Source organism: Papio anubis, chromosome 6 (genome assembly GCF_008728515.1).
Source record: "Papio anubis isolate 15944 chromosome 6, Panubis1.0, whole genome shotgun sequence".
NCBI lineage: Eukaryota > Metazoa > Chordata > Mammalia > Primates > Cercopithecidae > Papio > Papio anubis.
The window spans coordinates 139,798,751-139,817,661 of record NC_044981.1 but is presented as its reverse complement, the minus strand read 5'-3'; the positions used below and the strand labels follow the sequence as shown (position 1 = coordinate 139,817,661).

The 18,911-nt window shown below is 33.7% G+C and overlaps 1 protein-coding gene across 1 annotated transcript; it reads right to left on the bottom strand.

Moving 5' to 3' along the window:
* Positions 1 to 4,635: 4,635 nt before the first annotated feature.
* Positions 4,636 to 6,162, bottom strand: LOC101026533 (heterogeneous nuclear ribonucleoprotein A1-like). Its single transcript, XM_009206179.4, has one exon. It carries the CDS (start codon positions 5,755 to 5,757, stop codon positions 4,792 to 4,794), a length of 966 nt encoding a protein of 321 aa, XP_009204443.1. The 5' UTR covers positions 5,758 to 6,162; the 3' UTR covers positions 4,636 to 4,791.
* Positions 6,163 to 18,911: the final 12,749 nt, after the last annotated feature.

Genomic DNA, 18,911 nt, shown 5'->3' with positions numbered 1-18,911 from the left:
AGAGTTCATGTAGTTAACTTGAAACTTTTCATTTGTTCAATCTAAGTCAGTCCAGGTGAATTGTGCTGCACTCTCTTTGAATAATCAATACACTTTGAATACAGATATTCAGGTATTCTTATGGTAATAGAAAAGAAATAGATTAGTGCTGACTCATGGGTTACTGATGAATACATCATTATATTTATAACTGTTACATAGTAATGTCTATTTAGTGGTCGAAAGACATCTATTTCATTTATAGTAGATAAACGTTCAGCCTAGATCTGATAAATTTATTATTTTCTATTATTTAGGCCATGAAACTTTCTGCTCCTACCACTTGAAAATGAAAACAAGAAGTTTTAAAGTTCATTTGTTTTAAGATGGAAGCACTTTAGCTTGAATTTTTGCTTCGGATATTTTATTTTTTAATCTTCTTTGTCCTTTTACGGTTTCTGTTTTACTGTTTCTGAATTTTTAAATTCTCTATTACTGTAATTAGAACCATAATAATGAATTGATACCTGCAAAAGGTAGCTAAATTGTTTTCTGGCTTACAATTATCTGGCTTGGAACCTAGAATGGTAGACATTCACTAATAGTTTGCAAATTTACGGATTTCTGTGCCTTACAGTGGTGTGGTGGTATCACGACTTCACTTCCATGATGAAGAAAGGGAACTAAAATGTCTGGATATGATAACGGACTCATTGTCTCTTCACAAAAGGCAGTTAGATGGTCAACAAAATTGTTTTATGTAAAAATGATAATCAATGCCAGTAACATTGTTGTGAAGGTAATGTCCCACTTCTGTAGATGTGTCAGCTAGAAACACATTTTAGGAAACAAACTAAGAAAACAATCCAGAAAGTCATAAAGGTGAGCATGTTTTTTGATGTGGTGATTCCATTTCTAGGAGTCCAAAGAGAAAAAAAGCAATATTATCATAAAAATATATATGTAGGGAAATGCTTTTCTCATGACTTTACTTTGTGTCTCTCAGTAACGGGAATATTAAACACTACCCTCTGAACAATAAGAGAGTGTTGATGAATTTGTGGTATATTCACACAATAGAAAAATACACAATTATTCAAATGATGTTTTTGCTGATTATGCCACAATCTGGAAAATATTAACTAAATAAGATAACCTAAATAATGCAAAATGAAAATCAAAGCATAATATAAAACAACTTGTTGTGTGATGTGAGTGTGTATGAACAAAGATTAGGAGAAAATATGCCAGCATACTAATGTTAGTTGTGGACAGATTAAATAATTAGGCAAGATTTTATTACCTCTCTTTCTGAATTTCAAATTTTTCTGTAACACGAATATGTTTTATTTGTAAGGGAAAGAAACAAACCTTGACTTAAAAAATAATAGATTCCTGAGACAAAACATTTACTTATTCATCATTTATTAAACCCTATTGTGTCCAACAATTTTTTTATTCTAAAAAAAATTTTAGAATAGATTTTTCTTAATTAATCCAAGCTCTGAAAACCAATCTAAAAAATATTCTTGCTAATTAGTTTGTCATCAGGAAATTTCAATTAGTAGGCTAAGTTTGCTATCTGAAACACGTGCTTTGCAAATATTTTCTCATTCATTTTCTTCCTGAATAACTATTTTAATTGGATAAGCAAGCAATTCAAATATACAGAGAAAAATATGACATGAAACAGTTTTATATTAACAATATGCAGTGGCCACTTCTACTTAAAATATGAGAATCTTATAACACAATAGCCTAAGGTATGAACTTGATAGTTCAATGTCCATTGTAAGTTATCAATTAGTTTGACTCCAGTATACTGAAATAGTATTTCTGCCTGCCCAAGCAGTTGCGTGTTCCTCACTGACCAATCTCTTGAGTCCAGACTATAGCCAATAGGAAAAGCACAGGAGGATTATAAAGAGAACATGGTCATGCAGTAATAAATTCAACCTAAAGTTTGGGGGAAATGTGGGAACAGAGAGAAGATAAAACATGCCATATTAGAACAAGATTATTTCCAATCCCTATATTCTCTGACCAGATACTGGAATGGATAGAAAGCTCAATATAGCAAATGTAACTAAAGAATATCTGTAATTTTAATCTGCCTTTCTGTTTCCTAATAATAAAAATCAATAATATATTTTATCAGATATCAAATGTACTAAAATGAAAGATTAAAACATCATATGAAGTCCAGAGTCAGGCAAATGAAACTCAGAATGTCATGATAAAGTTGTACATTTTCTTTTAGAGTCAACAGTGCAACAGAAATATAGAACTAAAGTGATAGAGCAACTTAAAACTATAGTGCTTGTGTCCAAAGATCACAAACTGACTCTGAAGAGCTATTAATACTAGCTGGTAATATTCATGCTATTAAACTTCATTATGCCCTTTCAGCATTCTTGGCTCAAACAGCTTAAAACATTACAAAGGCTTACTTGGTGAATATACTTCCCTGAAGACCATCTGCCCAATAATCTGGGCAGCAGTTTTTTAAGAACATTGAGGCCCCCAGCACCTGTGATTTAAAATCAGTGATGTGTTTGCAATCTGTTAAATCCATCACTCACTCATCTGTAGCAGTGTCTCAAGTAAGGCCTTTTATGTTCGTAAGTGACGCCAGATGAAAATGAAATACCAATTTATATTGAAGGGAAAAGTTAACTTTCTGATAGCCTACTAATGCTAGTACTGAAGTATCCTATCTCCTTTGTGGAACCTACTTGATTGACAACTTCAGTCAATTAGAATACCAGGAATTTTGCTTTGTTTTTCAGCATGATTTATCTTCTGGTCTGAATCCAGAAGCCGTAGAACTAGGGACTAATTCTCACATGTATTCAACTCTATTTGCTCTAGTTGTAGTCAAAAATAAATCTCATCTGGCTGGTTCTCAGTGAATTTCTATCTTTCAGAAGATAACGTGGAATTCCTAGAATTCTGGTGGCTAGGAATTCATCAATCAAGCTGAGTTTGGATGAATAATATCTACCTGGATCTGCTAGTACAATTCAAGGAGCAACTAGTGATTACACACACCTAAGAACAGTCAATAGCTGATTATAACTTCCCAAACCTAAAAAGCTCACTGGAATATACCTTCCAGTAGTTAAAAAAAAAAAAAAATCATTCCTTGCCTGTGGTGTGAGAAAATAGGTACTTACTCATATTTCTTCTGGGTGTTATATTTATCTCGAGTTCTGAATACTACCGGTGCATGCACAGAATATATATTTATTTAGAAATGTGCAAACCAAGGAAATGTGCTTATCCTCCATAAGGGATAAAAGTTAATTGGACATGGCCCCTTTAGACAAAAGGCTTAAGTCAATTAGAGGAATAGGAAAATAAACACAAGTAACATGAAATACAAGGTGGCAAGAAATAAATAATAGTAGAGAGATACAAATGGGAGATTATACATGCAGGAAAGTATTTTTTTTTTTTTTTTTTTGAGACGGAGTCTCGCGCTGTGTCACCCAGGCTGGAGTGCAGTGGCGCGATCTCGGCTCACTGCAAGCTCCGCCTCCCAGGTTCAGGCCATTCTCCTGCCTCAGCCTCCGAGTAGCTGGGACTACAGGCGCCCGCCACCACGCCCGGCTAGTTTTTTTTTTTTGTATTTTTAGTAGAGACGGGGTTTCACCATGTTAGCCAGGATGGTCTCGATCTCCTGACCTCGTGATCCGCCCGTCTCGGCCTCCCAAAGTGCTGGGATTACAGGCTTGAGCCACCGCGCCCGGCCTGCAGGAAAGTATTTTTAATTGGTAGCATCAGACCTACTTCTCAGAGACAGGAAAATATATGAATTTCCAGAGGAGGAAAAAGGATAACCTCTGTTAGGATAACAACAAGAACAAAAGCAAGATGCCACATTGTACATGTAAAATAGAGAACGACTTGGTACAGATGAAGATGATAAAGGAAGAAACTGGGTGACTATCGGATAACAGCTCACCATGATGTCCTGGCAACCTTGCACATGTCCGCACAGGCCATGCAGGTAAAGTTTTGAACCACAGTTAATTTAAGTTTTGATAGGATGCCTTGCGATTCTCCCAGAACGTAGAAAGAAGGGAGGCTTGCAAAGACCTGCTGTGAGACCACCTCCCACATGGCTCCCTATCTCTCCCAGGAAATGTCAAGAGGCAGTTTCTCATCACCTCCTGATTCTGCCTAAAGCTGCCTGGAATAGAGCTGCAGACCACAAAATCATTTTGCTGTAGTCTGGATTAGCTCCTCAGCAATGACGTGTCCCCAACTTGTGTTGCATTATCTGGCCCCTTTTGTTTGGGCTTCATCCTTTTTGGTGTGTGGTGCAACAACCTTGGAGAGCTGGAACCTCGAGTTTTGCTATGAAAGTAATATATTGTCTCAATCTCAAATGGGATTATTGCATCTTTACTGTTGGAATTGTTTAGGTCTTGATCATGACCTTACCTTGAGGTACTCTTTTTTTTTTTTAAAAAAAAGAAAGACATTTATTCAGCATCACGATCAGACTATTACATTTAGCAATCAACAGCATGGGTGCAAAAAAAAAAAATCTACATTAAAACCCTTTGTTGGAATGCTTTACACTTTCCACAGAACAGAAACTAAAATAACCTGTTATACAATTAGTCACAAATACAGTCCTTGAGTTTTTTGCCCATACACATGAGTATTTGTCTAAAACATGTCTTCTTTGTAGCAGCTAGGCCCTGCCACCACTGTGCTTGGCTGAGTTCACAAATCTGTTGTGACCTGAAGCTTCCCTGTCACTTCTCTGGCTCTCCTCTCCTGTTAAGCTTTGTTTCCTAATTAAAATCTTCTGCCACTGCCACAGCTACTGCTGCTGCTGCTGGAACCGCCATAGCCACCTTGGTTTTGTGGTTTTGCAAAGTATTGGCCTCCACCACCATAGGGGCCAGAGCTTCTGCCTCCAAAATTTCCTCCCTTCATGGCTCCAAAATTTGAAGACTGATTGTTGTAATTGCCAAAATCATTGTAGCTTCCACCACCTCCAAAATTGCTTCCATCATTACCAAATCCATTATAGCCATCCCCACTGCCACCATATCCACCACCACCACGGCTGCCACCAAAGCCACCACGATCACTGAAGTTTCCTCCACAACCGAAGTTGTCATTCCCACCGAAACCACCTCCACGACCACCATCAAAGTTTCCAGAACCACTTCGACTTCTTTGGCTGGATGAAGCACTAGCCATCTCTTGCTTTGACAGGGCTTTCCTAACTTCACAGTTGTGGCCATTCACAGTATGGTATTTCCGAATGACAGTCTTATCCACGGAGTCATGGTCGTCAAAGGTTACAAAGGCAAAGCCCCTTTTCTTGCCACTGCCTCGGTCAGTCATGATTTCAATCACTTCAATTTTCCCATACTGGTCAAAATAATCTCTCAGGTAATGTTCTTCAGTGTCTTCTTTAATGCCACCAACAAATATCTTTTTCACAGTTAAGCGGGCACCTGGTCTTTGAGAATCTTCTCTTGAGACAGATCTCTTTGGTTCCACAACTCTTCCGTTCACCTTGTGTGGCCTTGCATTCATAGCTGCATCCACCTCCTCCACAGTGGCATATGTGACAAACCCAAAGCCCCTGGAACGCTTGGTGTTTGGATCTCTCATTACCACACAGTCCGTGAGCATTCCCCATTGCTCAAAATGGCTCCTCAGGCTCTCATCGGTTGTTTCAAAGCTCAATCCTCCAATGAAGAGCTTCCTCAGCTGTTTGGGCTCTTTAGGAGACTCTGACTTAGACATGACGGCAGGGAGAAGAGAGACTTTAAGGATGGTTCTTCGGCAGCTTCCACGGGCAGAAAGGAGCAAGCTGACCGCCTTGAGGTACTCTTAATAGGCAGTCAGGAAAGACGATTCAGAAAAAGAATTTTAAAAACTTTAACTGCAGGTTAAGTCTTGTAGAGTACATTCAGTGGTCAATGTAAAGCCACTCAATATTTTAAATAGGTTATGACATGAAAAGTTGAATAAAATCAGTTGAATATTTTGGAAAGAGGTAATATTAGAGGCAAATTAATTATCTTGGTCAAAGTTTTTCGTGTTCCTCTCAGGACTCCTTTAAAATCTTAACTATTAAAACTCCCAAACAGCCTTTTTTAACGTAGCTTCTATTGATACTTATAATTTTAAAAAATTAAAGCTGAGGAAATTTTTCAAATATGGCATTATTTATGCATTTGTTAAAAATAATAAACCTGTTAAATGTTAACATAAATAACATATTTTTATGACCAATACACTTCCCAATACAAAAAAAAAATGGTGACATGAGTGACTTTTTTATTGCTTTTGTGAATATTATTAATGTCTGGTTTAATGAGAAAGCAATAGGATTTGCATATCTGCTTGGGCATTTACTGTGTTGTATTATTACCATTATTTAGCCTCTAGAAGTCTCTACTGCAAACTCAAGTGAGAACGACAGTGAGAAAGGCAAATGAAAACTTCCTATCACTTATAAAAATAATTTTAACCTTGTAGAACCACTGAAAAGGTCTCAGAGATCCACAGGAGTCCTTGACCACTGATTTTGTAGATCATTGTTCTGGTTGACATGAAAAGTTAGTAAGACCAACATGAGATCACAAATGGCAATGTGAGATCGCAAATAAAGAACTGGATCCTGCAAATGAAGATTAGTTGTTCTAATTATTATAGGAAAAATTAAACAAAAGGATCGTTCAGTAAAAGTGAAAATTCTGGACGACTAGATGTAAGGGAAAAAATTAAAAAAAAAAAATCGGGGTTGAAGGTTATACCAATATTTTAGTCTTGCTGTCTACAAGGAGTGTTTTATATGTTTTTTAGCTGGTCATGGACTCTGGATCTCCTGAATCTACATAAGCAGAGCTCATCGCAAGCTCCTCTAATATTGCATATTGATTATGGACATGTTTCAAAAGGAGAAAAAATGAAAAGAGGTATATAAGCCAGAAAAAATAGAACAAAAATATCCCAGAGGCAGAGCAATGAGAGAAAAATAAACAAACAAACAAACAAACAAACAAACAGATAAAAAGCTTAAAGCGGTGAAATTGAAATCTGACTACTGTTTTATATACCCCAAAGGCTTAGAAGACTTTGATTTGAATGCCGATGAGAATGGGTCTGTACATTACATAGTTCTGAAATTTGATAAAACTGTCAACATAGAAGGAGCCCTAGGATTTTGAGAAGTTATGCTTTATTCCTTATATCTTGAGAAAGATTAGATTAAAATTGCTTTCAAAAAGTAGCTCACCCTTTTGTGTGAGGTGAAGTAGAAAAAGCACATTCATGCAAAATGTATGCACATAATAGATACAGTTATCCGAGGGGAATATAGACAGGATAGCAGTCAAACCCCAACTCAGGATATTGGTAAATTGTACTCACAAAAGGCTCAGTGGGATTTTGCATAAAACTTACCTTCCTTCTTTTCATCCTTTCTAGCTGCTGCTGAAATAATGAAAATGGCATTAAGACATATGAAATGATCATTCCTCAGAATACTCTCCAGAATATGAGAATGTATTCCATATATTCACAAATTCAGTGGTCATCTACACACTAATAAACTCATCCAAATCTGTGATAGGAGTGTAACCAGAAAATATTACTTCATATAAAGATTTTTGTAAACTCAGAAATAAGCATTAGCAAAAGAAGAAAAAAATATATGGAGTTACACAGACAAGAAGTCAAATTTATATGTATATGCTTAGTGTAAATTCATTTTACATTTTAAATTGTTGTATCTGAGGAAACCACAATCTTTTCTAGAAGGTCATAAAATATAGACTATGAGTGGATTAATCAAAAAAAGTGGAAGTGATATTCCAAAAATTATCTATGCTTAGCTACTGAGGAGTTATATACCAGTCTGCAGTCTACATTTGCATTTATAATAGCCGTGTATAAAATACCCAATTTTAGGAAGGGTAAATAAATATCCTACCCTCCTTTTAGTAAACTTATGCCTTCTTTTACATAGAGAAAAAGGTACAGAACACTTTAATCACCTTTGAATTCTGGCTTCCTCTGTGCTGATATTTATCTAATTCTGAACCATGAATCTAAATCTGGATCCACGTTGTTGCTTAAGGGTATTACCAGAAATATTAGGGAGAGGCGCTCAACAGACTTAGAATTGTTCTAAGCAATATGACCCCTGGTTCTGTGTAATGTTCACCCAGGAGCTAAAATCATTCAGAGGTATCTTAGGTCACATTAGTTGAATTTGAGATTGTGCATAATCCAGCATGGTAATCCCACCTCAGTGGGATAGAATGTTGGGGATCACTTAGAAACAACACTTAGAAAACACTTAGAAACAACTGCTATGGACATTTGCTCTATGATACAATTGCCAAAGCTCTTTCAGGTACATCCTCTTATTGGGTTTTCATCATGACCTTGTTAAAAAAAGCAGCCCAGAGCAGAAAATGAAGCCTCTGAAACAATAAAATAATTTTCAGAGTATAAGCAGCAGAATTGGCTCTAATGATCAGGAATAAAAGACAGGAAGAAAATGTATTTTAATTTATGACAAGTTATTTTTCTCTATTTTCTAAATGCTATTGATGTGCTGTTACTTTTGTAGTAGAAAAGTGAATTTATAACTAAATTAATTTACAAATAAGATAATTCTACTTTGGGATATTTGTTTCTTTTTAATGTAGTTTTAGCTAATAATACACAAAATGTTTTATATAACAATTATATAACAATTATATAAATAAATATTATATATTATGATATTATTATATAATATATTATATATAATACATAATATAATATATAATATTTATGATGTGAGTATAATATATCAAATTATATAATATAATATAGACTATAATATATTCTATATAATATGATCTATAATATATTATATATAATAAATATCCTACCCTCCTTTTAGCAAACTTATGCCTTCTTTTACATAGAGAAAAAAGTACAGAACTCTTTAATCACCTTTTCTGGCTTCCTCTGTGCTGATGTTTATCTAATGCTGGACCATGAATCTAAATCTGGATCCATGTTGTTGCTTTATTATACTTTATTATTTTATTTTTATTATATTATATATTTATTTATTATATAATGTGTAATATATTATATAATATTATATATAATATAAATATATTATTTATATTATATGTAATATATTATATTTATATTATATATAATATATAATATTATATAATATATTACATATTATATATTATATAACATATATATCACATAATAATATATAATATGTAATATATGTTATATATAATATATATCATATTATATGTATATGATATACGATATTATATATTATGTTATAATATATACTACATAACTATGTATATTATATATTATATATATTATATCATATATCTTATATACTATATTATATATTAATACATTTTTTATTTATATATAATATTAACATAATTTATTATATATTAATTATTATATATTATATATATTACTATATATTATATAATAACATATTATATATTATATATTTATGTATTATATATTATTTTATATATGTATAATATATAATATATTATATTATATGTATAATATATATTATATAATATATATTATATATTATATAATTATATAATAATACACAAAATTCATGGCCTGATGAATTTCAAAGCCATGAGGTTTAATTTCAGTAAGTCTGTGAGTTTGACTCAATAGACTTGTTTATTGTTGATTCTTTACATTGAAAATAAGAATTTCCTTCAAAAAATTTTATAATTTTCAAAATCATCTGATCATGATTTGGATGGATGGGAGTGGGGAACTCTTTAAAGAAAGACAAAATAAAACAACACAAAATTACCCCCTTGAAGGAGCTCTGGTCAATGAATTGCTCTGAGCTCTAAACTTCATCAATTTAACCATAAACACATGTGTAAAGGGCAACCTGAAAAAGGCCTTGACCAATGACAAAAAAAAAGGGCTGAGAATGTGAATACATTTAACAAAACCATAGTTTCTTGTCAATTCTACAGACAAGAAAGCCTCTGAAACTTAAATTCCTTCAAGAATTAGCAAAATCTTGTTAAATTGCAACAAATTTTTTGATTTCTAAAATAATACATGAAAAACAATCTGCACATATGCATGTAGAGATGCAAGCATGCATGCATGTACATGCATCTTCTTTTATTCCCATCCTTATATATTTGATAGTTTCAGTTTCCAGTTTATAGTGACAATAGAGATAGTTGAATGAAGCAGTTTGACCTATTCCATCATAACTGACTCTGTTTTCTGTTGCTGCCCTGGGTCCCTTGAAGGTGCATAGCTTTTGTTTATTGCCAGTTGGAAGGCCATGTTATCTGCCAACCTGGATTCCAGGCCCACAAGCTAATCAAAGCCAGGGTCTCGGGATTCAATTGTTTCCAGAACGGTTTTGTAGCTTGTGTTCCATGTGTCCCACTTCTGGTCCTCAAATTCAGCTTGCCTGGTTCTCATCTATTTAACTCTGTTATGGGATTGGATGACTCTTGAATTTACTGAGTAGACATGGTTCTGAATAACTGGGGTTTTGGTTTTTGCATTGTAAAAAAACTGGAATGGCTAACATTCTAGTTTTGTTGATGTTGTTCTCTTTCTATACTCTTCCTATAGTATCCGGGAAATTCTTAATGTTTGCTTTAGGAATCCAGAAGAAAAAAGCCAGTGGAAATATACTAACACAGAGTGCACATAACCCCATCTTTTAAGCTGAGTTTAATTTTTCATGTGTTCTCTCTTTGGCATTTTGATATCACTAGGTGTCTACCTCACCACTGCACCTGACTAAAAAAATAATTCCCCATCTCTCTACTTCCTTTCCAATTTGGGTCTATATGGATTTTTTCCAACAATTTTTTTTATGTAATACCTATGAACTAGATTGATTTCCCACCTAAATTCTAGTTGGCTACAAAAAAATTATTGTACAATTATTCTCCTTCCGCTCAACATTCATCCACTGAAGAGTGAATCATCTTTTCCCTTCAGCTAGTCTCTTCCCTTGAAATCTGTATATAAGCATGAAGAGATGCAAGCATGCATACATACACATGTATCTTTTTTCCCCCATTCTTATATGTTTGATAGTTTCAGTTTCCAGTTTCCAGTGACAATGGAGATAGTTGATCTCCTCATTACCCAGGTTCCAAAGCTCAGTATCATTTTTGTTCTTTCCTTTGTTTCTTTTCATATATTCTATCAGACATTAGTTCTTCAAAATGTTAATGACATTTGTGGTTTTTCTCTTGTCATTGCCACCGTCCTAGTTGAGGTTATTGTCTCATGTCTTAATAGAAACAAAAGCCTTTCCTTATATTTACCTAAATTTGTTAGATCTCCAAATTGGAATTTCCTGTAGTAGTGAAATATTTATTTTGTAGTCTCCTCAGCGCCTCAAAAGTTTGGAAAAATAATTTTCCTTAAATTATTTTAAAATTCCAAAGAATCTATGCTAAATCTTAATAATAGTTATAAATAAATATCAACGTATACACATACATATGCATGGAAACCAGATTTTTAATATGTCCTTGGTTGTAAAAGTTCAAAATCAATAAATGAACAGATCTAATCTAGCGTTTTACCATGCCACAAAGATCATGATCAGTTTTATCACTTATACTTCAAAAACATCAGTCTACTATAGGATTATTGTCAATTTTGTTTAAGTTTTGTCTCCACGTGAAGTACTTGCAAATATTAATTATTTCTCTGCATAATTTAATTATATGCCTATGACATTAAAATAAACATATCTAAGAAAGATCTATGCAGGATTTGCAAAGAAGTGAAAAATATGCAATTCTGCTTTGGTGTGTCCCTGCACTGGTGTGTCATTTTTATTTTAGTAAATGTATACACCGAATACCTCACTCTTGCCTTGTTCACTGTGCTTCACCAATCTTTTCATCCAATTTCCTTCCAAGGATAATTCTAACAAGACTTTGAAACTCTATGTTACTATTTACTCAAAAATAAATATTTTATTCCAAAACAATAAACTCTGAAGTTGCCTTGTCCAATGTATTTTAAATCTTGAATGGTTAAATGTAGTTTAAAGAGCCCCTACCCTCAAGCTCAAATATGAAGCAAATTTTCGAATATCTCTTAATTTTCTTCCTCATGAACGCCTCTAACATGAGGCTGAAGTAACTAACACAAAATTCCTGCCTCAAGTCATAGTTTCATATCTACACTATGGTCCTCAGAAGTCTCAGTTAAACAGAAGGAGTCTAAGGTGATTGTGGTTTTCTATGAGAACATATATACACTAATAGCAATGATTTCTTAAACTGGTAGTCATTGGCTTGAGGAACTCACCCTGACCTGCATTTTCATGTATTAAAAAATCAAAGGTAATACAATTTGTCCTGCCTTTCTACCATTCATAATATTTACTATATTCCCTATCAGAACTTTCCTAAAGAAAAACAAGTTTTTCAACATGAAAACTAAAAACTGGTGTCACAGCTTTTAACAATTCTAGCTTATTTTGCTCACAGACAACATCCTTGAGTCAAATGGCATTTAACAAACCCATGTTACCAATATTTTGGGGGGTGATTCTGCATGTTGTTGGGTCCGAGATTAAATACAAGAGAAAAATGTTGCTCAGATATAATACATGCAGTCATACATCATGTAATACGCTGAGTCTGCTATGAGAGCCTTCTACCCCCTGAAAATTGTATCACCACCTATGTGTATCTCCTTTATTGCTTGATATTATATAATCTAGCATAGAAGAGATGATAAAGATCTTCTCCAGTAAATATTGAATCTTTTATTTTCTAAGTGCGTTCCATAAAGTTTTGCCACATGACAAAAACAGAACACTTGTACCCTTCCCTTATGCTTTCATCAAATTAATCCTCATGGTGTGAGATGAAAGGACTTTTGATATCCTGAAGATATTAATAAATGATGAAGCTAATTTTCTTAGATGGCTCATAAAAATAGGATAATTATTTTATAGCCATATCTGGAACCCAATTTTTACAGTTTTGATGTTTATGAAGTACTATTAATTTAATAACATTCTGATTCTCTCATGTGACATAAATTACAAGGTATACTGAAAATTATAGAAAAGTGCACATTATTTTATATCTGTGTCTGTATTTCTTTATGCACATCTATGGCTTATTTTTAAAAATACACATAAAGCTCAAATACTGAAACTTGGAGCCAAGACTAGTTATTGGGTCCTTAGGCATTTCCTCTGCAAATCTGGCATTACTCTCAGTCATGTTTGCTAATTACTAAATAAATACTTGAACTGTGTATTTTCATTCAACAATATGGTTTTTTTTTTTTTGCAATATCCCAGCAGATGGTGCTATTCTGCAATAAACAGTTTTTGCTTTTGTCAATCAAGTGCTATAGATGTTTAAAAAAAAAAAAAAAAAGCCATGATTTTTAAAGTATCTTATTGCTTACCTTGTGCTGCAATTTTTACAGTCCCTTGTTTGGTTTCAGGAGCTTTTCCCGGCTCTTAGAATGAAAAAAAAAAAAAAAACATAAATTACCATGAAGTACGATTTTGGAAAAATATATAAATAAAACAGGGGCAGGGGAGCACAAACACAAATGAGCATAAAAAGTGTTGCCTTTGACACGCAGAATTTTTGTTAAGAAATAAACAGTTATTAGAGGAATTGCTGAGAATTGAGCTTACTGAAAGAAAGACATGACTGAAGCAATTTAAAGCATAAGATAAATATTCCAAAAACTGTTTTGCCTCACTGTTAACTGGCCATGGAATATCACTTTGCATTTGTTGAGCATCTGAATTTGAAAATCTCAGAATTCTATGTAAATTATGTCTGTATTATCAGTCCTTCGAAATCGATGGTACACGTAGAACCAAATAAGATGACTTACTGAAGTTCCCTTAGTGACTAATGTGAGAATAAAGCCTAGAACAACCAATCTCAAGTTCAAGCCTTTGACTCTAAAATGCCCTTCCCTAAACTGCAGTGGCACCAATCACTATTAGTGTGGCCCTGGGCAAAATATATCCGAGAGAATGAGCAAGCTTCATTTTGGATCTTTCTTCCCTCTTGTTCTACGTTTTTTACTATTTTTTTTCTCCTTTGTTCAGAATTTTTCCTTTAAAGAAACAGGATTTATTTTAAATAGCTTATATGATAAACATTTAAATATACTTAATCAGAATGGGAAATAATGGGTAAATAAAAATTTCAAAAAATAGTGGCTCACTTCACATTTGACTTAGTGTGGTTCTTGATTGTCTTTACTGTTTTCAATAATTGAATTATTATTTAATAATGGAAAGTAAGATTGGGTCATTTGTTTTAGATATTCACTTTTATTCATTCATCACATGTTTAGGAATAATTATGTGTGGACACGAAGTTAGGTGTATATGTAGTAGTTAATTCACATATATGTTCAATCTTTCATTTAATTGTTGTCAAATGTTGATTATAACTTGTTTAATGTTGATTTGATTTCTAATTCATGCTTTACCTCTTGTTGGTAAGATAATTATTCATTTATATGTAACCATGATTATAAAAATGCTAATTTTTATTTGTTGTTATATAAAATACACATTATTTGATCCATAAATATTCTAATTACTATAGCTATTTCTCCAGACAAAAAATCTTTTGCCAAAACTGAATTAAGTCTACCCTTGATATTTTCATAATTAATTTTTTTTCTGGAGGAAAACTGCACGCATGCTAGTACCATCTCTGTCAAACCTAGACTAGAGGGTCTCAATTAGTAATTATATATGACTGACATTTAGCGGACAAGTATTAAATTATTGTTGACCAAAACCAATGGAAGAAAGGAAGAAAATAATATGACCAAAATTTTCAACAAAAGAACACCATTCTGCTCAGATGTTTTACTTCCTGGAGATCTCAAAATATTAGAAAATTATACTGTAGTTTGCAATTAAATGTTAAAGAAAAAGATTTTAAAATATCAGTAGGTAAAGTAACTTAGAATTTGTAGAAATATTTGCAAAAACTTTGCAGCCAATTTTCCTTCTATCTTCTCCTTTTTCTTTATATCCTCTTAAATCATTGATACTAAACAACCCCATCACACCTAAGATTATATTAGACCAGCGAGGTCACACACACCTGCAAATTATGTAGTGCTTTTCCTAGGGCCTTATCACTTCTCCCACAGACCGTTGGGTTTCTCTGTCAGCTGCTTTCTCCCTCAGGGGTCAGGTTCAGAAACATGCCCCGATTGCTGAGCTTTTCCCATTTGAGTGTCCCAACAGGTTGGTCATCTCTCAATGGAATTTCCCTCTTTAATAACCTTAGCCTGTCCTGGGTTTGGCTGTGTGCATATTGTGCATATTGATTGGGCGTGTTTTAGGGTTCCTTACCTATGGGCTCTTCTTTCTACTAAGACTTAGTTCCCTCCCTAAGTCTTCCCTGCACCTCATTGTCCTGTCCCCAACCCATGCCAAAGAAAACAGTCCACAAATGCACACTGATGCATTGAAGATACTGTTTCCAGGTAAAAGTGTATTTTAAAGAGGATTCTACAATGTCTACCTGCAAAAGTATGATTTTAATTGAGGAAAATCTCGGGATCGTAGCAGTATCATGTTTGGCCCTCATAACTGCATCTATTCCTTCTCTGATTTTAAGCTTTAAAGTTCATTTATGAGGTTGGTGCAAACACAATTGCAGTTGCACCACCCTCAACTGCGTTTGCACCCGTCTAAAATATTAGCTCATAAACTACTACATGATGTACATCTCAATAGAAATTAACAGTTTAAAACCAAATGCCTTTTCAGTAATTTTGCCAGCTTGCATCCAACCAACAACAATATCATCCTTGAAACTATTGAGGACACATGCAAAGAAGATCAGATTTGACATATGATCTTGCACAGCATTTCCATTTTCAAAATCGCATGACATTAGGGGAAGAAATCGACCCTGAGTCCATACATGTACGACACAAGAAGGCTGCACCAAATATTGTACTACAGAAAACACATTAATCCAGACAGACAAATTTTCGTTAGAAATAATTTTTCTGTCTTCTTTTGATTTCTGCCAACTACAAAAGAAACTACATTTTTGTTAGGGAAAATAATTCTAAACCTATACAAAAATAAAGAAGACAGGATAATGAACCCACTGTTTCCAACACCTACTACAGTATTTCATCTGTACTGCCTGCACTATACATATTCTAATGCAAATTTCATTATATCAAATGATTTTATCTTGTCATAGTTTTGGTTATAGCTATGTTTTTGGAAATAAAGTACAATGATTTCAATAAAAAACAGATGACCATAACAATATTCAACTAAAGATTATAGTAATTCTGAAATTGATAAATAGTATTTTGGACTTTTAAATCAGAGACAGGATGGACCTAGATTAAAATGTCAGCACAATTCACTTGGGGGTGTTTTCGCAGGAAATTATCAGAGAAGTTAGTATTTGTAGATCCCTGAAACATGTAGTATTTATATAAACAAATTGTCATGAATCAGATGGGCCAAATGTTTCAATGTCTTCTGATTCCACAGACATGGAACAATCTGATTTACAAAACTGAAAAGATATCATTAGTCTGCAAACATTTTGTTAAAGAGCCAATTTTTGCACAGAGATTTAAATATTAGTTTAATATAATTAACTTTTCATTTCTAGGACACTGTTTACATTTTGACTTCATTTAATGTAAAGTGCAAATCCAATACATTTTCAAAAATAGGTTTCATATAACTTTAGTGGCAAATGGACTGCTACATTGTCAGCTGCTAGAATTGGTCTTTGGCTAATGGACAGCAGATAAAGAATAATAGTATTGTTGAAAATCCTATCCACATCTTACATGTTTTTGAGCATTCTCCCATCTCTGAAAAAAATCAGTGTATTTATTACGTTTTAATTTTAGAATAAGTTGGTAGAGATCAATTACTACTTCACAAGAGACAATAAGCAGTGTTATTCAAATACCTGAATAACATGTAAGTCCCTTACTTATAGTAACAACAAAATAAGTAAGAAAGATCCTCCCAGCTGCAGTGAAGTGACTGGACATTAGAGAGAGGAACTGACAGGGGCAGGAGAATGAGTAGCAGCAGATGGTAAAGCAGGTAGTAGGCTCCTACCACACAGACTTTGTCCTTGTTATTGACAATACCCAGCCCACTGACCTCCACACTACGAATTTCCATTTCAATGTGAGATAATACAATTATTTACTCGTACAACTTCCCTTCCTAATACCCTATAAATTCCCTGAGATCACTGATTGATTGTCACTTGTTCAACTTTATAACTCCAGAGTCAACAAACTGCTGGAAAAATTGTCTCTATGAAACATGTAAGAAATGGCACAGAATATCTAAGTATAAAAATGAAAACAAAAATCCAATTGACTGCTTTGAAATGGAACATTAAGTTCGGGAATCTATTTCACTTTTAAGATGATGCAAAATCTCTTTTTCTCTTTGATCACTGACATGTGTTATTCAGAAAGTGTATTAACTCTAAATTTTAGAACTAGATTTTTAGTAGAATATATGGTATCCCACATTGCAGTTGGGAATTTTGTAAAATTAACTAATTTAGACAAATTTGCAAATTTTTAATTAATTTGAATGGATTTTGATAAAAGAATAGGAGGGGAAACAAACAGCAAAAAATGAAAATATTGGAATTCTACTTAAGAGCATGTTTGAGATAAACATTTTTTCAGGGTCCAAATTATGAATCAAATTTCTTTTATTAATTTTCCAAAGAAAGGAAAACAGCTTTAAAAGCTGTCTCTTGCTATTTCTTCAACATTACAAGGAACTTAGAATCTTTTTTTTTTTTTTTTTTTTTTTTTTGAGACAGTGTCTCACTCTGTCGCCCAGGCTGGCATGCAGTGGCACGATCTTGGCTCACTGCAACCTCCGCCTCCCAAGTTCAAGCGATTCTCCTGCCTCAGCTTCCTGAGTAGTTGCGATTACAGGCATCCACCCCTGCGCCTAGCTAATTTTTTGTATTTATAGTAAAGACAGGGTTTCACCATGTTGGTCAGGCTGCTCTCGAACTCCTGACCTCGTGATTCACCTGCCTTGGCCTCCCAAAGTGCTGGGATTACAGGCGTGAGCCACCGTGCCCGGCCAACTGTTCTTATTTTCTTAGGTAAGAAAACTAAATATAGAAAAGGTAAATGGCTTTTCCATAGACCAGGAGATAAATTCATGTTTATTAATTCAGCAGCTACAATTTGACCCAGCAATATAAAATCTTGACCCCTCAAAATATATACATCCTTTGTTTTTTGCACAAGACAGTGGAAACTAATGACAAATTATTTTGCAGTCCAATGAGTTGCTAGATCAAATTCTAAATTATTGTTTCCTATTCTTATAAAATCCAGTGTTATTTTTAGATATAGATAGTACCAAAATACCAAAATAGAGAAAGGTTAACATTTAAGCTAAAAGTTACTACATACTTGAAAGCTCTAGGCTAAGCCTCTTGTACTTAGAGCTCTAGGAAAGCATATTTCAGGGGCACTGCTTCATTTCAGTATGATAATTACCCTATTGAGATGAAATTAATCATGAAGCAGCCTTTGGCCATCCTGTGTGACCAGGGGGACTGAAGCCTGAAAGACGGGCCTATTTGCAGCCAGATATGCAAATTGCAAAAGGTGCACAATGCAGAAATATGAATAATTTATCAAAATAATCTGTTATTGCTAGAGGTTAAAAATCTAAATAAGTTGGCAAAATGATTTACAATAGGTAGCATAATTTTGCTAGATTTTTTCCCCCCAGAAAATCTTCACCTCATCATGCCAAGTATTTTGTTTTGGAATCTAAGTAGCCTTTACCTTAATAACTTAGCATTATAGCATTTAATTCAGAAAAA